This window comes from Hyalella azteca, unplaced genomic scaffold (genome assembly GCF_000764305.2).
Source record: "Hyalella azteca isolate HAZT.00-mixed unplaced genomic scaffold, Hazt_2.0.2 contig4818, whole genome shotgun sequence".
Lineage (NCBI taxonomy): Eukaryota > Metazoa > Arthropoda > Malacostraca > Amphipoda > Hyalellidae > Hyalella > Hyalella azteca.
Window position 1 is genome coordinate 42,303 of NW_025935029.1, and position 13,826 is coordinate 56,128.

Here is a 13,826-nt window from a genome sequence, read left to right on the forward strand (position 1 = left end):
AGGACAACATGATACCACTGGTTCATTCCATAATTTAGATTGAAGCGAGTCTAAATAAAAGAATCTTTGAATTTTTCTTGTGTAGGTGGAATTGAAACGGAGTGAAGACGATTTTCCAGTTATAAATATTTTAAATGACCGAGCCAGTTCTCAACATTCTTATGGATAATTAATTTGTAGCTATATGGACGTCAAAAAATCTTCGCGCCTTCCATATTTAACACAGAAATTTAAAATTGTCTGTAGAATAACACTAAAAAATTATTTTGAAAATACTCATTTGTTACTTCAAATGAATATCAAACATTATGATACTCATGATTATGATTTCAAAAATCTTGGGTGCATGAATCCCCCGCGTTCACACACTGATTGTAAACTCAGTTCGCATATTTTATTTTATTTTGTAGAAAAATCGATCAAGTTCGTTCATGCATCGTGATATTCCGATGTTTCTCATTCAAGAGAATCGACGGTCGAGCATGATGCTGTAATGGTCTCATCTGTCTGCTCTACATCATTTTTAATCGCGTCAAATCCTCGTAGTTTCTTTTTGAAGAAAATGTTATCGATAGAAAAGAGTTTTCCTCTTACGAGGTTTCCTTTTACGCCTTGTCTTTGCCACGTCTTGAAGGTTTTTTACTTCTAGTGTAGGTAGTTGAATCACATTTTGATTGCCTTTTCAATAGTCTGATTTTTATACCTTTACTGGTGACATTCACAAAAGTGGAAATCAGGCCACAGGGAAAAATGCTTTAGAAATTCATGTGAAAAGACTAATTTCAATCGGGATACTTAGAGCCTATATAAAGTAGAATTAGGATCGGTCTCGGAACTATTTGATTACATAATTTAAACGCATCGTAAAAAATTATGCAATTCATATTTTCAACTTTCCACTGTTCTCTAAATTTTGCATCGCATCTGTTAAAAACATCCTAATTACTTTCAGGCCGACTACTCTAGACGAGAGAAAAAGCTTTCTTGTATCCGCCAACTCATTTACGAATCGTCTGTCGGCTGCGAATAATTTATGCCGTAGCTCCATTAGTATGGTGAGAACTCTTTGGTAATTTATTTATATATGATTGACGATATACTTGTAGTTGCAACACGAATTAAGTCGTTATTTAAATGGGCTCGTAAAATGATTTTTTTGCATGGTTTTAGATACCGGTAAATAAGTATTAAATATTAAACCCCGAAGCCATGTTTTATATACTGTACTTCTACGAACCTAATGAATCAACCCAGGAATCCTTACAACATCCATCATGGGATGCGATGATGCATTACATCCATCACACCACAGAATAATTAGGTTCAGTGCTCTGTACAGAAATCACAAGGCTAATTATTCAGGGGATGTTTCTGCTGCAATTTTTAAATGGAGTCATGGGGAGCGTCTGGCTCCCAGAAAAACTTTTTTTATTTACGGACGGATCACTCCGAAACTTGGTACACATATGTAAAACAGAAATCTAAGATTTTTTTGTTCGTGTCAATTTAATAAAAAAGAAAACGTAAAATTCTTAGAAAACAGCCAAAAAGGCTGTATGGTTTTTAACTCCTCTTATGATTTTTAAGCCACAACATTGAGACACGTATCATTCGATGCATAATGACCATATCTAAATAATTGTGGAGGCGTTTTTTGAAATTCTAATTTTTGTGGGTGTGGGAGCATTTTGTGTAAATTTTTTGGAAATTTTTCGATTTTACCCCTCGCCACCTCCATTTTTGCTCAATAAAATCCAAGCTATAACGAAATTCGAAAAACGCCTGCACAAGTCTCTAGATAATTTCTTTGCAAATCGAATGGTAAATGTCTCATTATTGTAGCTTGCTGTCGCATTACTGTAGCCTCGGTATATGTCTCATTACTGTAGCTAACTGTAGGAGGAGATAGGTTTGCCGTGAGACAGGTAGGAGGTTTTCAGTAGAGGCGAGAAACCGGCGACTGGCGGCGCGAGCGCCATGTAAGGGCATGTAACGTAGCTCAGATACCCAAAGCAAGCGTTAGCTCACTTCAAAGTCAGCAGTGCAGAGGACGACTGCATCGAAACCTCTCCGCGTGCTGGCTACTTGGTAACTGAGCTGCAGGTCCAGTAATAGCACATTAAATAGTGCCTGGTCTGAATTATTCCCCTCGACTTTAGTGAAGGGACCCCACCACACCCCTCCCTTTCGGGATCTGTCGTGAACGCATAAATAGACGTACAGAGATGGTTCTAGTACCGTTCGATGCGGCAGAAAGTTAGCTTTGAGATGAGCATAAAAACCGGAAAACCCTAAAATATCGATTTTGGACCCAGACGCTCCCCTTAAGTTTACACGGACTCGGAGCATACAAAAATTATCAATCTAAATTCGTTCATTTTCGGCAATCTTAATCGTGGTAAGACCACTCAGAAATCAGTTCTAAGCTACAGTATCTCGTATCATTATTACAATTGATTGCACAAACTGTCAATGCGATTTATATTTCAAGGCTTCGAAATTTCAAATATTAGCCAACTCCAAAAATTTTGGATATGCCATTTTTGAATGTCTCAATTTTATTTATATTATAAAAATATCTCATCAGTGACGTATAAGAAATGTGAAAAAGCTCTTAAATTAACGTCTGTCCTAATGGAATATTATTTTGTTTCTAATGAATATTAGAAAATTTATGTCATGCTATCTTAATGTTTGATTGATACAATGATACATGATACAAATTTATGATCGTACTTAGAAATCTTATCATCAAACTAGTGATTTGTAGCTTCAGTAACTCTGTTATATGCTAGACTCATCCCACCCAATAACTTTCTAAAACGATTCGTAATGTCCGAATCGTTTTACCTTTATTTCATTTGCCTCTCAACACGCATCTCTGCTTTTAGCAACATTTCATCCATTATTTTCATTATCAATCACCAATTATTGTCGAACTACGTATGAAAATGAGGCAACTATTAGGAGGACATTCGACGGTCACATTAGGTTGTTAATTTGTTTTATAGGTTCAGTTTCAAAAATGTAACTAGCAATTTAAGTCTTTCATGGATAGCTACAAATGAAAGAACAAGTAAAAGTTTAGTCAAAATCTAAACTCTACATTTTTTGCTGTCAAGTAAAAATTATAAATTACAGAAACTTACCTTATTACTCATTCTTGGGAAATTTTCTGATAAATTGTTTTGGGGAGTCCGAATTTCGGCTTGAACGAAGAAATCCTGAGAGCAAAGATGGATGTCGTTAATACCCGAAGTAAAAACCAAAATGAAAATTGAAATGTTTGTTCCAAAATCTTCCGATTAAATTCATTTGATTGCATCGAACGTAAAATATTGTAGAGAAAAATTAAAATAACAAATTGTGTTTCATATTATATTTTCAATCTATGGTTGCACCCGACAGAACATATGGATCAGTCTTCTACATCTTCTTGAAATTTTACTAATCTACTTCTCATGCACAAAGCTAATTCGTTCCAGGTTAATTTTATCATTTGAAACCATTTTTTAGACGACACGAGGCATGTTTTTCATACTGAGATAAGAATTTTGAAACTTTATAAGATACCGTTTACATTCCGAAACATTCGCCTCAATTTAAATTCGGTTAAACGAACACGTGGTCTAATACATGTACGTGCAAGACTTCATTCCCCAAAAATCAGTTCGTGCCGCGAAGAGATGTTATTTCAAAGAGTGCTTCAGGAAGATTTTGTCGTTTTTTCCACTAAAATTGTTGGATCGAACGAGTCATCGAGAGTCGTATGTGGACAACCAACGCAAGGAGCTAAACAGGACTTTGAATCAATTTTGTGCGATTCGAAGGATGACAAAAAGAAGTGAAGAATACTGAGCCAAAAACCCAGCAGATTCGTATGGGTTCTTTGTTTTCTCTAACGTTTTTCAGCGAACGCTTAACTTTCTCTATCACTGCGAACGAAAAAAATTCATCTTTTGAATAAAGTTTATTCATTAATGGAATTATGTTATTCAATTCCTCGAGGAAAAGACAGCAGAAATTGTCAAAAAATTGGACGTTTACAATTAGCAACCGTTGAGCTTTCTGCAATAGCTATACGACTAGAAAAAAGGTATCTGGACCAGGAGAACATCCAGTATAAGTGAGCAGATGTACCAACGTCCAAATTAATATTATATGCATGCCACATTTGCTCATCTGTATGCCTAGAATTACATATTTATTGGCCATTACTGCTACAATGCCAGTGACTGTGATAGATTCCTCGTTATTTTGTTGGGAATTATACCTTCGCCAGTGGAACACCAGTTCTAGACATTATCTCAAGAAAGCGCTAATTTAAGATGCAATCGATGCATGGCGTCTTGAGTTTTACAGGTCCCAGGAATAATTTAGTTTCCGGCCAAATTTTCTTCAAAGAAAGTGCAAACGCGCAGGTCGGCAGCCGAGTGCAGATTCGAAAAACGAATACTGGGCGACAAAAGACTTTGGTATAATCCATTAGGTGTAAGAACTGTGCTTATCAAGTGCTTGAAATTCTCACAAACTAAGCTCGTTAATGATGTTCACCTTATTTCTCCCAATATATAAATGCACAAAGTGCTAAGTAATAAGTTGTATTCTTGACTGTACTAATTATTGATATATCTGTGTTCTAAAATTTTCGAACTGACGATGGAGCTGGACTCCGAAACGTTTTCTTTAAAGATACTATGAATTTTTGTGGAGTTTTCTTTGCTTTTAAGTTTCACAAAGTGCTTTTATAGGCGTACCCTGGACGTGGGATGGCAGGTATGTATGTATTTAACTGTTGCCACATTTGAATCATTTAATTTTCACAGCAATTTAGGGATTAAAAACTTTGGCAGTCAAGATTTAAGATTAAAATGGAGTTGGGTAAGGATCTAACATTGGGCACTAATAAATAACCCTTCAATCAAAACAGACATTTACGGGGATTTGAGAGAGATTTGAGGTACTGGCAAGGAGTAATAGCTATTAAAATATTTCTTCGTAGTGGAAGGGTCATTACTATATTACATTATATTAAAAGTCTTTATGTTAAAAATGTACATAGATAACATAGAGACATTTTCTATGTATACAGGGAACTGACATCGAAATATATTGGACTTGCTTAAGCACTCAATCACAAGCGAAATAATATGCGTTTAAAAAATTATTTTTAAAGATAACACTTCTAAAGAAGCCAGTGTCTCCGATGTTACACAGGTACAATGAATTTCTTATTAGAAATTTTGTTCCGTATAATGAAATTCATGTTCCGTTTTAATTTAACGGTGACCTTAAAGATTAAGTTAGATTAGTAGTATTGATGGCGAGAGAACTACTGAAGCATTATGATTAATTTTTTTGACAACTTATGTGATACAGAGGTGACTCAAATGGTATTATTGCCATGGCTGCTGTATTGCTAACAGTAACCAAAGTGCAATTCACTTCCTATTGTATATTGTGATTTAATGCATGCTATGGGCACCTTGTCAAGTTAATGCATGCCACGTTACTCCTTTGGTCTGACCCAACACTTTAAAGACGTCTCTGACGCATTAATTGTACTGGCTGGATTGCTCGTTTTTGAGCCTTAATTCTATGCCCTGTGGCGCATTAACCTAAATACTAACTTAGCCAATTTGGGTCATCCATTCATTAATATCTTAACTATTGCACTCAATTGCACTGTCAAACACCTTTATACCTCTGAACGGCTTTCAAGCCACTTCTAAATGGACCACAGCGGGAATAATTTAGAAGGTTAGTCTCGCAACGTTTAATGATGCCTTACATAATTGACGTATATATCTTGATCCTCATAATGAAGAATTGAATCCGATACAATAGCGCTTACATGTCTGTCCAATCTGATTCGTAACTGTTAATTTACAGCATAACCTCCGGTTTTCTCGTTGCATCTCTTTTGCCGTGTGCTACGTGCCTCAAGTGCAGCCAGCGCGACATTATTTCTGTTGTAAACGTTGCTTCATTTGAGGTTAGACTGGGAAAATGCGTTCACTGTTAAGTTTTGTACCGCTAAAATGGAAATACTGAGTATAAATGCTATAATTATTTCTTAAACTCCGGCATTCTTATAGTAAGTTGCATTTCTCTAATTTCAGTTCCTTCAACTGCATCCACTGCAATTCCGTTATTCTACTTCGCTGGATCCGAAATTTTATCCGTTGTAGTTTCAATAAAATTGTTAGCCGTTATGGTTGCCTAATTCCTTACATTCTTACTTTATTTTTGTATATTTTGTACATTGTTTTATTGTAAAAAATGTAAATTTTTTAAATTATTTATGCTGTCAATTGATTCATTCATTGTCTCCGACTTTACGCAAGTGTGCAAAATTTCAGATCAATTAGATAGGTTGAAGTGTGTTAAATATCGATTATAAGATTTGTAGCAGAGAAACAAACAAGAAGTAAAGTTAAAGTTAAATGTTTTAAAAAGCAAGCCCACCTAACCTAACTAGGTGGCAAAACCTATAAAAACAACTAAGCCTAAAAACCTAACCTACGTAACAACTAAGCGAGGCAAAACCTATATATGAAGGATTGAAAACAATCTAAAAGTCACTCACGCGCCATATCCGCGCTTGAAAGTCGAATTGAAATTCCGTGCGAGAACTGCGGCTCGGCTTCATATTGCAGAGAGATCATTGCTTCTTTTGTGTTGCACTAGACGCAGGACAGCTTGAATAATTTACGTGATTACGTGACATGACATACAATATAAGAGGCAACTTATTAACCTGTTAAACACGTTATTGGAGCGATGAAACCTCAGCCACGCAAATTAAATGTGATTCGAATCAAATCAACGAATACAAGTACTAGGAGTAATCGAAATTTTAAATTTTGCCATTTTGGGAAAGGGATTAAATATCATAAATAAATAAAAACTCTGTCGTGGGTATAGTGGTAAAAAAATATAACTCAGTACTCACTGCAGTGAGTGACAGAGAGCGCATTTTCTCGTCGACGAAAACGTAAAGTCACGGACGGACGGACAGACGGACAGGCAGACGGACGGACTGACATGGCGAGCACAATAGCGCATTTTTTCATAAATGAGAAAATGCGCTAAAAAGGATGAATAAAAATGTTAAATAAAAACTATAATAAACAAAACGACAAAAACATATAAAGACAAGCATATAACCGTGTGTTCTCTTTGTTCTAGTACTTACTTTGGACTCAGGATTCGGAGCCTTTCAGAAATTAATAAATAAACAAGAATTTGGAACTAGCAACAACAAAGGCAGAATCTAATGCAAGGGAGATAAATGAATATCAGAATGCTAAATAATAATCATGAACACCCCTAAACACCACTACTGAATTGGACAAGAAAATTATCACAAAAATCAAGACACCAAATATAAAGTAACGCGCACCTCCGTGGTGGATCACACAGCAACGAGTAAGTGCAGAGCATATCTGAACGAGGTCACGTCTGAGGTGACTTAAAACCAAAAAATCCAAATACCTAACTGCAATAAAACACTAGTACAGTGTGTCCCCTAACAACTCTTATTATAAGTTTCCTGAAGTTGCATCTAAAACTTTCGGAAAATATCAAAAACTTTGAAGGCGGCGCATCGGCGTGACCTTGGACTACGAAGTCCAAAACTCATCATAATGTCACAAGGTCTTCATTTAATGTGCTACTTGTGCTGAAATCCGGAAAAATTCTTACTTCAAACTCGAGCCAAGAAATTTAAACAGTTATTCTAAATTTATTTTAAGCACGCCACAGGAAAAAAATTCGAAATTCGTAAAAAATAAACCGTTCAATGGATTTTCAAAATTAAAGGAGAATATCAGAGCAAAGATATCCCAGAAAATTGGTCTGGAAAGGGAATCCGTCTGTCGGAGTTGTCTGAGATTTTTGCCCACACTTTAGAGTAAAAATACTGCGCTCATAAAGTGAAATAAAAACACTGCAGTCAAATAGTGGAGTAAAAACACTGCGCTAATATAGTGGAGTAAAAACACTGCGCTCTCTATAGCAAGATGTTATACGAGTCAAATCGCGCAGCTTATTTGTAGTAACAAATTCCAGAATCATCGTAGTTTCCTTAAGCTTTTCATTAAATTATTATTCTCTTAATTTGAAACTCCTCAAAGTCTGCCACGTTTTTTTCTAAACTAATCTCGTGACATTTACATGACATCAAATCAGTCGTTTTTCTACACTTTATCATCGAATAAGGTTTGAAATTATCAGAATTACGTTGTCATCGCTACACTGGCACATATTGCATCATCACCTGCAGTCTTTCGCACGACACCAGCGCTTCCGCCCCGGAGGATATCGCAGCCGGAAGGCAATAAGTCATCAGTATCCCGACGCTACTGATCAGAGAGCCTGTCACGAAAACCTGAGAAGAGAAAAAACGGCTTTGCAGAGCATTTTTGCGTATTTTCTACATCAATAACTTTTGTTCACACTGCAACCAGTGTAAGTTGGCTCTAATAACGATCACCAAAACTTTTACATGAAGTTCAGAAATATTTTTAAGCAAGGTTGTGCGCTGATATTAGTAAATCCAATAAAGTCAAACTTAAATTGTCTAATCTAATGATATTCATCATATTTTATCTTTCAGTCGTAATAGTAATACTGAAATTATTTTTCAATATTTCAGTTCAATATTTGTGTATCTTTATTCATGAGATTTGCAGTAGTGTCTTGAATTTAATTCGTTTACTAAACTTACTTACTTCTCGTATCATTAATATTAACAGTTATGCAAAAAAATTAATATTTTAAATTAATGATAAAAACAGATACCGCTACCATCCAAATCAATATTGAGTGGAACCACGAGGAAGCTTAATACTTTTTCAGCGGTGACTAAGCTCCCTGTGAGCACGTAGGTTATGACTGTCAAACAGATCGCCAGCTTAGCAGAGGTGAAGAACATGGCGTCGTTGACAGCTTTCAGGAGACTGCTTCTACGGATAACGCCGATTTCTTTTCTGTAAAAGTCATATTAATCTTGATGGTCGATATGTTCCTTGTCACTTAAATAAAATCGAGTGTTCCTGCAAGCGAATTTAGTCGTAAACAATCATTTTGTTTATTCACTATGTCATGATATTATTCTAGACTGCTGGATAGATATTCACTATATAGACTGCTGATATTATTCAAGATATTCACTAGACTGCTGCGTTCAGCATAATGGATAAGCTAAACTTGGATCAGATTGCAAAGATTTGTAGCGCAATTTTAAATTTATACTTAATCTATTCGTGTAATTCAGTGGTTCCCAAAGTGGGCGGCACCGCCCCCCTGGAGGCAGTGGAAAGATCTAGAGGGGGGGCGGTGAGGAAGAAGGGTGTGGTGGGAGGCGGCAGACCAAAGTCGAAGTCAGAAGTTCGAACGGTTGTTAAACGATTTGTACACAACACGTGCAGCACATGACATCCCAGCGATGGGTTTTTTCACTTAGATATGGGTTTTTTGAACCTCTCCTGGGCGTACTGGTACGCGCTCGGACAAATTTACGGCCGGATTCCCGGCCGGTCTCACGGCCAATTTCCAAATTCAGTGATCAAAAAATATCTCCCAAACTAATGAACTTAACTTGATGAAACTTGGTACACGTATTCATTAGAACCTAACGCTGATGTTTATCTCGTGAAAATTTTTTTAATTCCGCCTTCATTCGTAAGTTATATGCGGAATTCATTCGTGAGTTCAAGAAATTTCTTCCAAACTAATGAATAGATTAGAACGAAATTTTGATTATACATTCCTAACTACCGAACAGTGATGTTTAGCTCGTGAAAATTTTTTCAATTATGCCTTCGTTCACGAGTTTTTTTTCATTTTTCCTTCAGTCGTGGTTTAAACAGCAATACGTGCTTAAATTCGCAGTGATCATGAAATTTCTTCTGAACTATTGAACAGATTTGAAAGAAACTTAGTATATAAATACCAAACCTCAGCAACGGTGATGTTTAGCTCGCGACAATTTGTTCGATTTCGCCTTCGTTTGCGAGTTATACGGCTATACGTAAAGCTCTTTACGTTAAAGCTCTATTATAGCTCTCCGGCCGGTCGAAATACCGGTCGTTTTTCAGTACATCCGCATAACTCGCGAACGAAAGCGAAATAGAAAAAAAATTTCACGAGCTAAACATCATCGTTGCTGAGGTTAGGTATTTATATACAAAATTTCGTTCAAATCTGCTCAGTATTTTGTATGAAATTTCTTGATTACCGCGAATTTAAGCGACAAATTACCCAACGATATGGGTCGAATAAAGAAGTGTGAAATCACAAATGACGGAGAAATGATAAAGAACTCGCAAGCGAAGGGATAATAAAAAATTTTTTCACGAGCTAAAAATCACCGTTTGGTAGTTAGGAATGTATATTCAAAATTTCGTTCGAATCTGTTCAGTAGTTTGGAAGAAATTGCGAATTTCGGCCCGTATCACCATATAACTCCCGAATGAAGGTGAAATTAAAAAAAATTTACGAGCTTAACATCACCGTTATGTTCCAATGAATACGTGTACCAAGTTTCATCGATCTGCGTTTATTAGTTTGGGAGATATTCCGTGATAATGGAATTTGGAGATTAGCCCTGAGAAAGTCCACGAAAGAATCCTGACTTTTCTCAATGTATGTCTCTTGGAAGCATTTTTGGAGTATCACATCGCGCTACCTGTCCTTGGTCTCGGCTTGACAAACATCAACTCAGTTTAATACCGGTTTAATGTACAATTTGTAAGGCTTCTGAGAATTGGCCACATTGGCGTCTGAAGAACTTAAGATTATCAAGAAGGTACCCACTGTGATAATCGGACCATCAAGGTACGAATTTTAGGGATGAATCCTGAATATCATACCAAGAAATTTTTGAATTTAGATTATTGTGAAATTTATAAATATAATTCATCTCATGAATTCACCTTGAAATAACGTTAATTTATGATGAGAATTTGTAGCCTTATGTTGGATACCTCAGAGATTGAAGTGAACCTACTAAACATTCGATACAACAAGGTGTGAGATAAAGTTTATGTTGATTACTCACTTCCTAGCCTCAGAAACGAGTGCGATAAAGCGATGCTCCCAAGCAAACATTTTGATGACCTTGATGGCGTTGACGATCACGTTCTGGATGCGCACGCGGTCGTCCGTGCGCTGCGCAGTCATTTGACGCAGTCGCGCAAATACACGTCCCATGTAGCCTGAGGTAGCCATCTAGTTTCACATGAAGTATATTTTTTCGTGTTACGTTGAATGTGCGTGTAGGTAATAATAGCTATGCAGGAGTTCCAGTAAAAAAATGCCCCTATATTTGGTATTGAGCTTTCTTCAAATAAAAAGACTACAGTTGATTAGATACTCGAATTCTGTAGGAATGACCTAAGTTATTTCAATCAACCATCTCTGTGTTCTGATGGCGCCAGTAGCAATTAAAGAGATTCTGTTGACGGTATGCTGTGCTATGTGCATCCTCATGCCGAAGCTGCATGATTGTGAAAAGGGTGATTAATTGTGAAAAGGGTAATTATGGAGACCGCATTACTAACTGTATCTGAAATAACGCGTAAACTAAGATTGAACATTGTTATCAAAAGCGGATATTTTAGTATTCGGTGCCATTGAGAGTAAGTTCGAAAGTAGCGCAATAATTTCGCCTAACCTATAATAAAATACACTAAAATAATAAATTGCAGTGAAACCGTACATAACAGTAGGAGAAGCAGGCAGTAGGCGCCACTGAATGGGCGGTTCGCAGTTTTTCCCTTTAAGTCACGAATGAGTCCTATGTTGACCAGAAACCTCATGATACGAAACATTTCATCACTATCAATTTATCTTTGGGATATTTCATCATTGTAGCAATGTGCCATAAAATTTCCTAAGTGCATAAAGTGCACTTAGGTTAATTTAGTGTGTTTAGTTTAATAGTGCTAGGTTAATTAAGAAAAAGATGAAATGATGAACTGTCACAATGACGAAATGCGTCAATGATGAAAATGTCATAAGGTGCCAGGGATCCGAGTCTTATTGATACTCAGTTCGCATCTACGGGTTTTATCGTATCTCGTGAATGTTATGGTCATGTTCTTGTTCGATGGCTTAGTCTCCTCCTGTCTTTGATGGTTTTTTATTGTAGACCAAACGAGACAAGAAGCTATACCCTGATGAACAATACAAATTTGCACAATTGTCAACTTTTAGTTGAAATCTAGGGAGATATATATCAGACAAAAGGTGAGCTTTAAAATTTTCCGAAAATAGCATTCATAACAAAAAGAGAAGTAACAAGTAAACTCTAATCAATACGAAATTTCAGTAATGAATTTTATGCTTTTTAATAGGAGAGAACCAAAAGGCAGTTGATGTAGTTATATGGAACGGCTGTCCGTTGACGAAAAACGTCAGCCTAACGATCGAAGGAATAACTCGTGTGACCAATCACTGTACTTATTACTTAGGTATCGTGTAACTGTTACCTCTCAATCAGTGTTATGCTATTGAATAGAAAATCATGTGATCGAATGGATTTTTGCTCTATATAGACTATAATAGGTGAGGCTATAATAGGTGGTCCCTGAATTTTGTTTGGGTCTAACGTCACTTGCTCCGCGTCTAGAAAATTGAACGTTCTCTATTCCTGGCGCCTCTAATGCGTCCAACTTCGTGACAGCTGTTCTTTTACTTGTTGCCATGTACGCACAATTAGAACTACTGAAAATAATTAAGTAAGAAAAATAAGTAGGTATTGAATAAAAATAATTTATTATTAGCTGCATTTTATAAACTTTGAATATTGAAAAGTTATCTGAGATTTCACTTTGGCAACATCTCCTGTGATAACAGATAGCGAATGTGAGATCTCCTAGACGGCCACTAATCATGCAGCTGTGATCGGTGTCGGAGATTCAATTGCTTTACCTGTCGTAATTACCTGTTCGTTGGTCTTACTTCATGCCTTAAAAACCTGTGTGTACCTGCTTACGGATATATTCCGATTGTTATATATGTCGTGCCGAAATCGCGGAATTGCCGATTACGTGGAATCTTCAGCCAGTTGCCGTATGTGTGTAGATCAGCATTTCTATATTATAGGAATCTGGGGTTAGGTCAGTCATAAAATTTTTTTTTAATATTTAAATACAAAGGAACTTGACCGAACTTGACCTGACCTATTCTAACTCTAACTGTCGATTTATATTCTAACTCTAACTATAACGTCCGATTTTCTGAGTCAGCAACGAAATGCTGATTTACACGCATTCGGCAACTGGCTGCCGATTCCACGTAATCGGCAATTACACGATTTCGGCACGACATATATAATTGTATATTTATGCAAAATTTTTTCTTCGATACAAGAGCAGAGATTATTTTTTATTAACAAATTTCATATTGTTTTTCTCCATTCGGCTAATCATACTTTTGGTTTGATTAGAAAGCTCGAATAACAGGTTTCCATGGGACATTTTATCGTAATTTTTATTCACGACGCTTCTAATATTCAACATTCATTATCAAGTAGGTAATGAGTTTTACAACACTTGTAATTTAAATTTTGGAATGAAATTACTACCATTAGATGGGTATTATGGGTACAGACGAAAACCTAAGCTAAAAAAATTACCCAGAGAACGATTTCAAAGTTCTGACAAATCCGGTGGTTTGCCAATTGATAGCTGCTGACTCATCCTCAATGATTCTAAACTAAATGATGGGCCCGATTCGTATTTATCTATAGCTAAATTCAAAATTAATAATTTATACACCAATGGAAAGCTTCATTTTTTACAATATGTCACCCTTGT

General features: G+C 36.2%; 1 protein-coding gene across 1 annotated transcript in view; it reads right to left on the minus strand.

Moving 5' to 3' along the window:
- The window catches only part of LOC108667641 (ATP-binding cassette sub-family C member 4-like), a 32,421-nt gene extending 21,186 nt beyond the window's left edge, over nucleotides 1-11,235 (minus strand). Inside the window, exons 1-3 of the mRNA XM_018154682.1 lie at nucleotides 11,066-11,235; nucleotides 8,855-8,993; nucleotides 8,282-8,392 (exon numbers count right to left, since the gene is read on the minus strand). Coding sequence (XP_018010171.1) covers nucleotides 8,282-8,392; nucleotides 8,855-8,993; nucleotides 11,066-11,235 — 420 coding nt within the window. The remainder of the gene's footprint in view (nucleotides 1-8,281; nucleotides 8,393-8,854; nucleotides 8,994-11,065) is intronic.
- Between the last annotated feature and the right edge of the window lie 2,591 nt (nucleotides 11,236-13,826).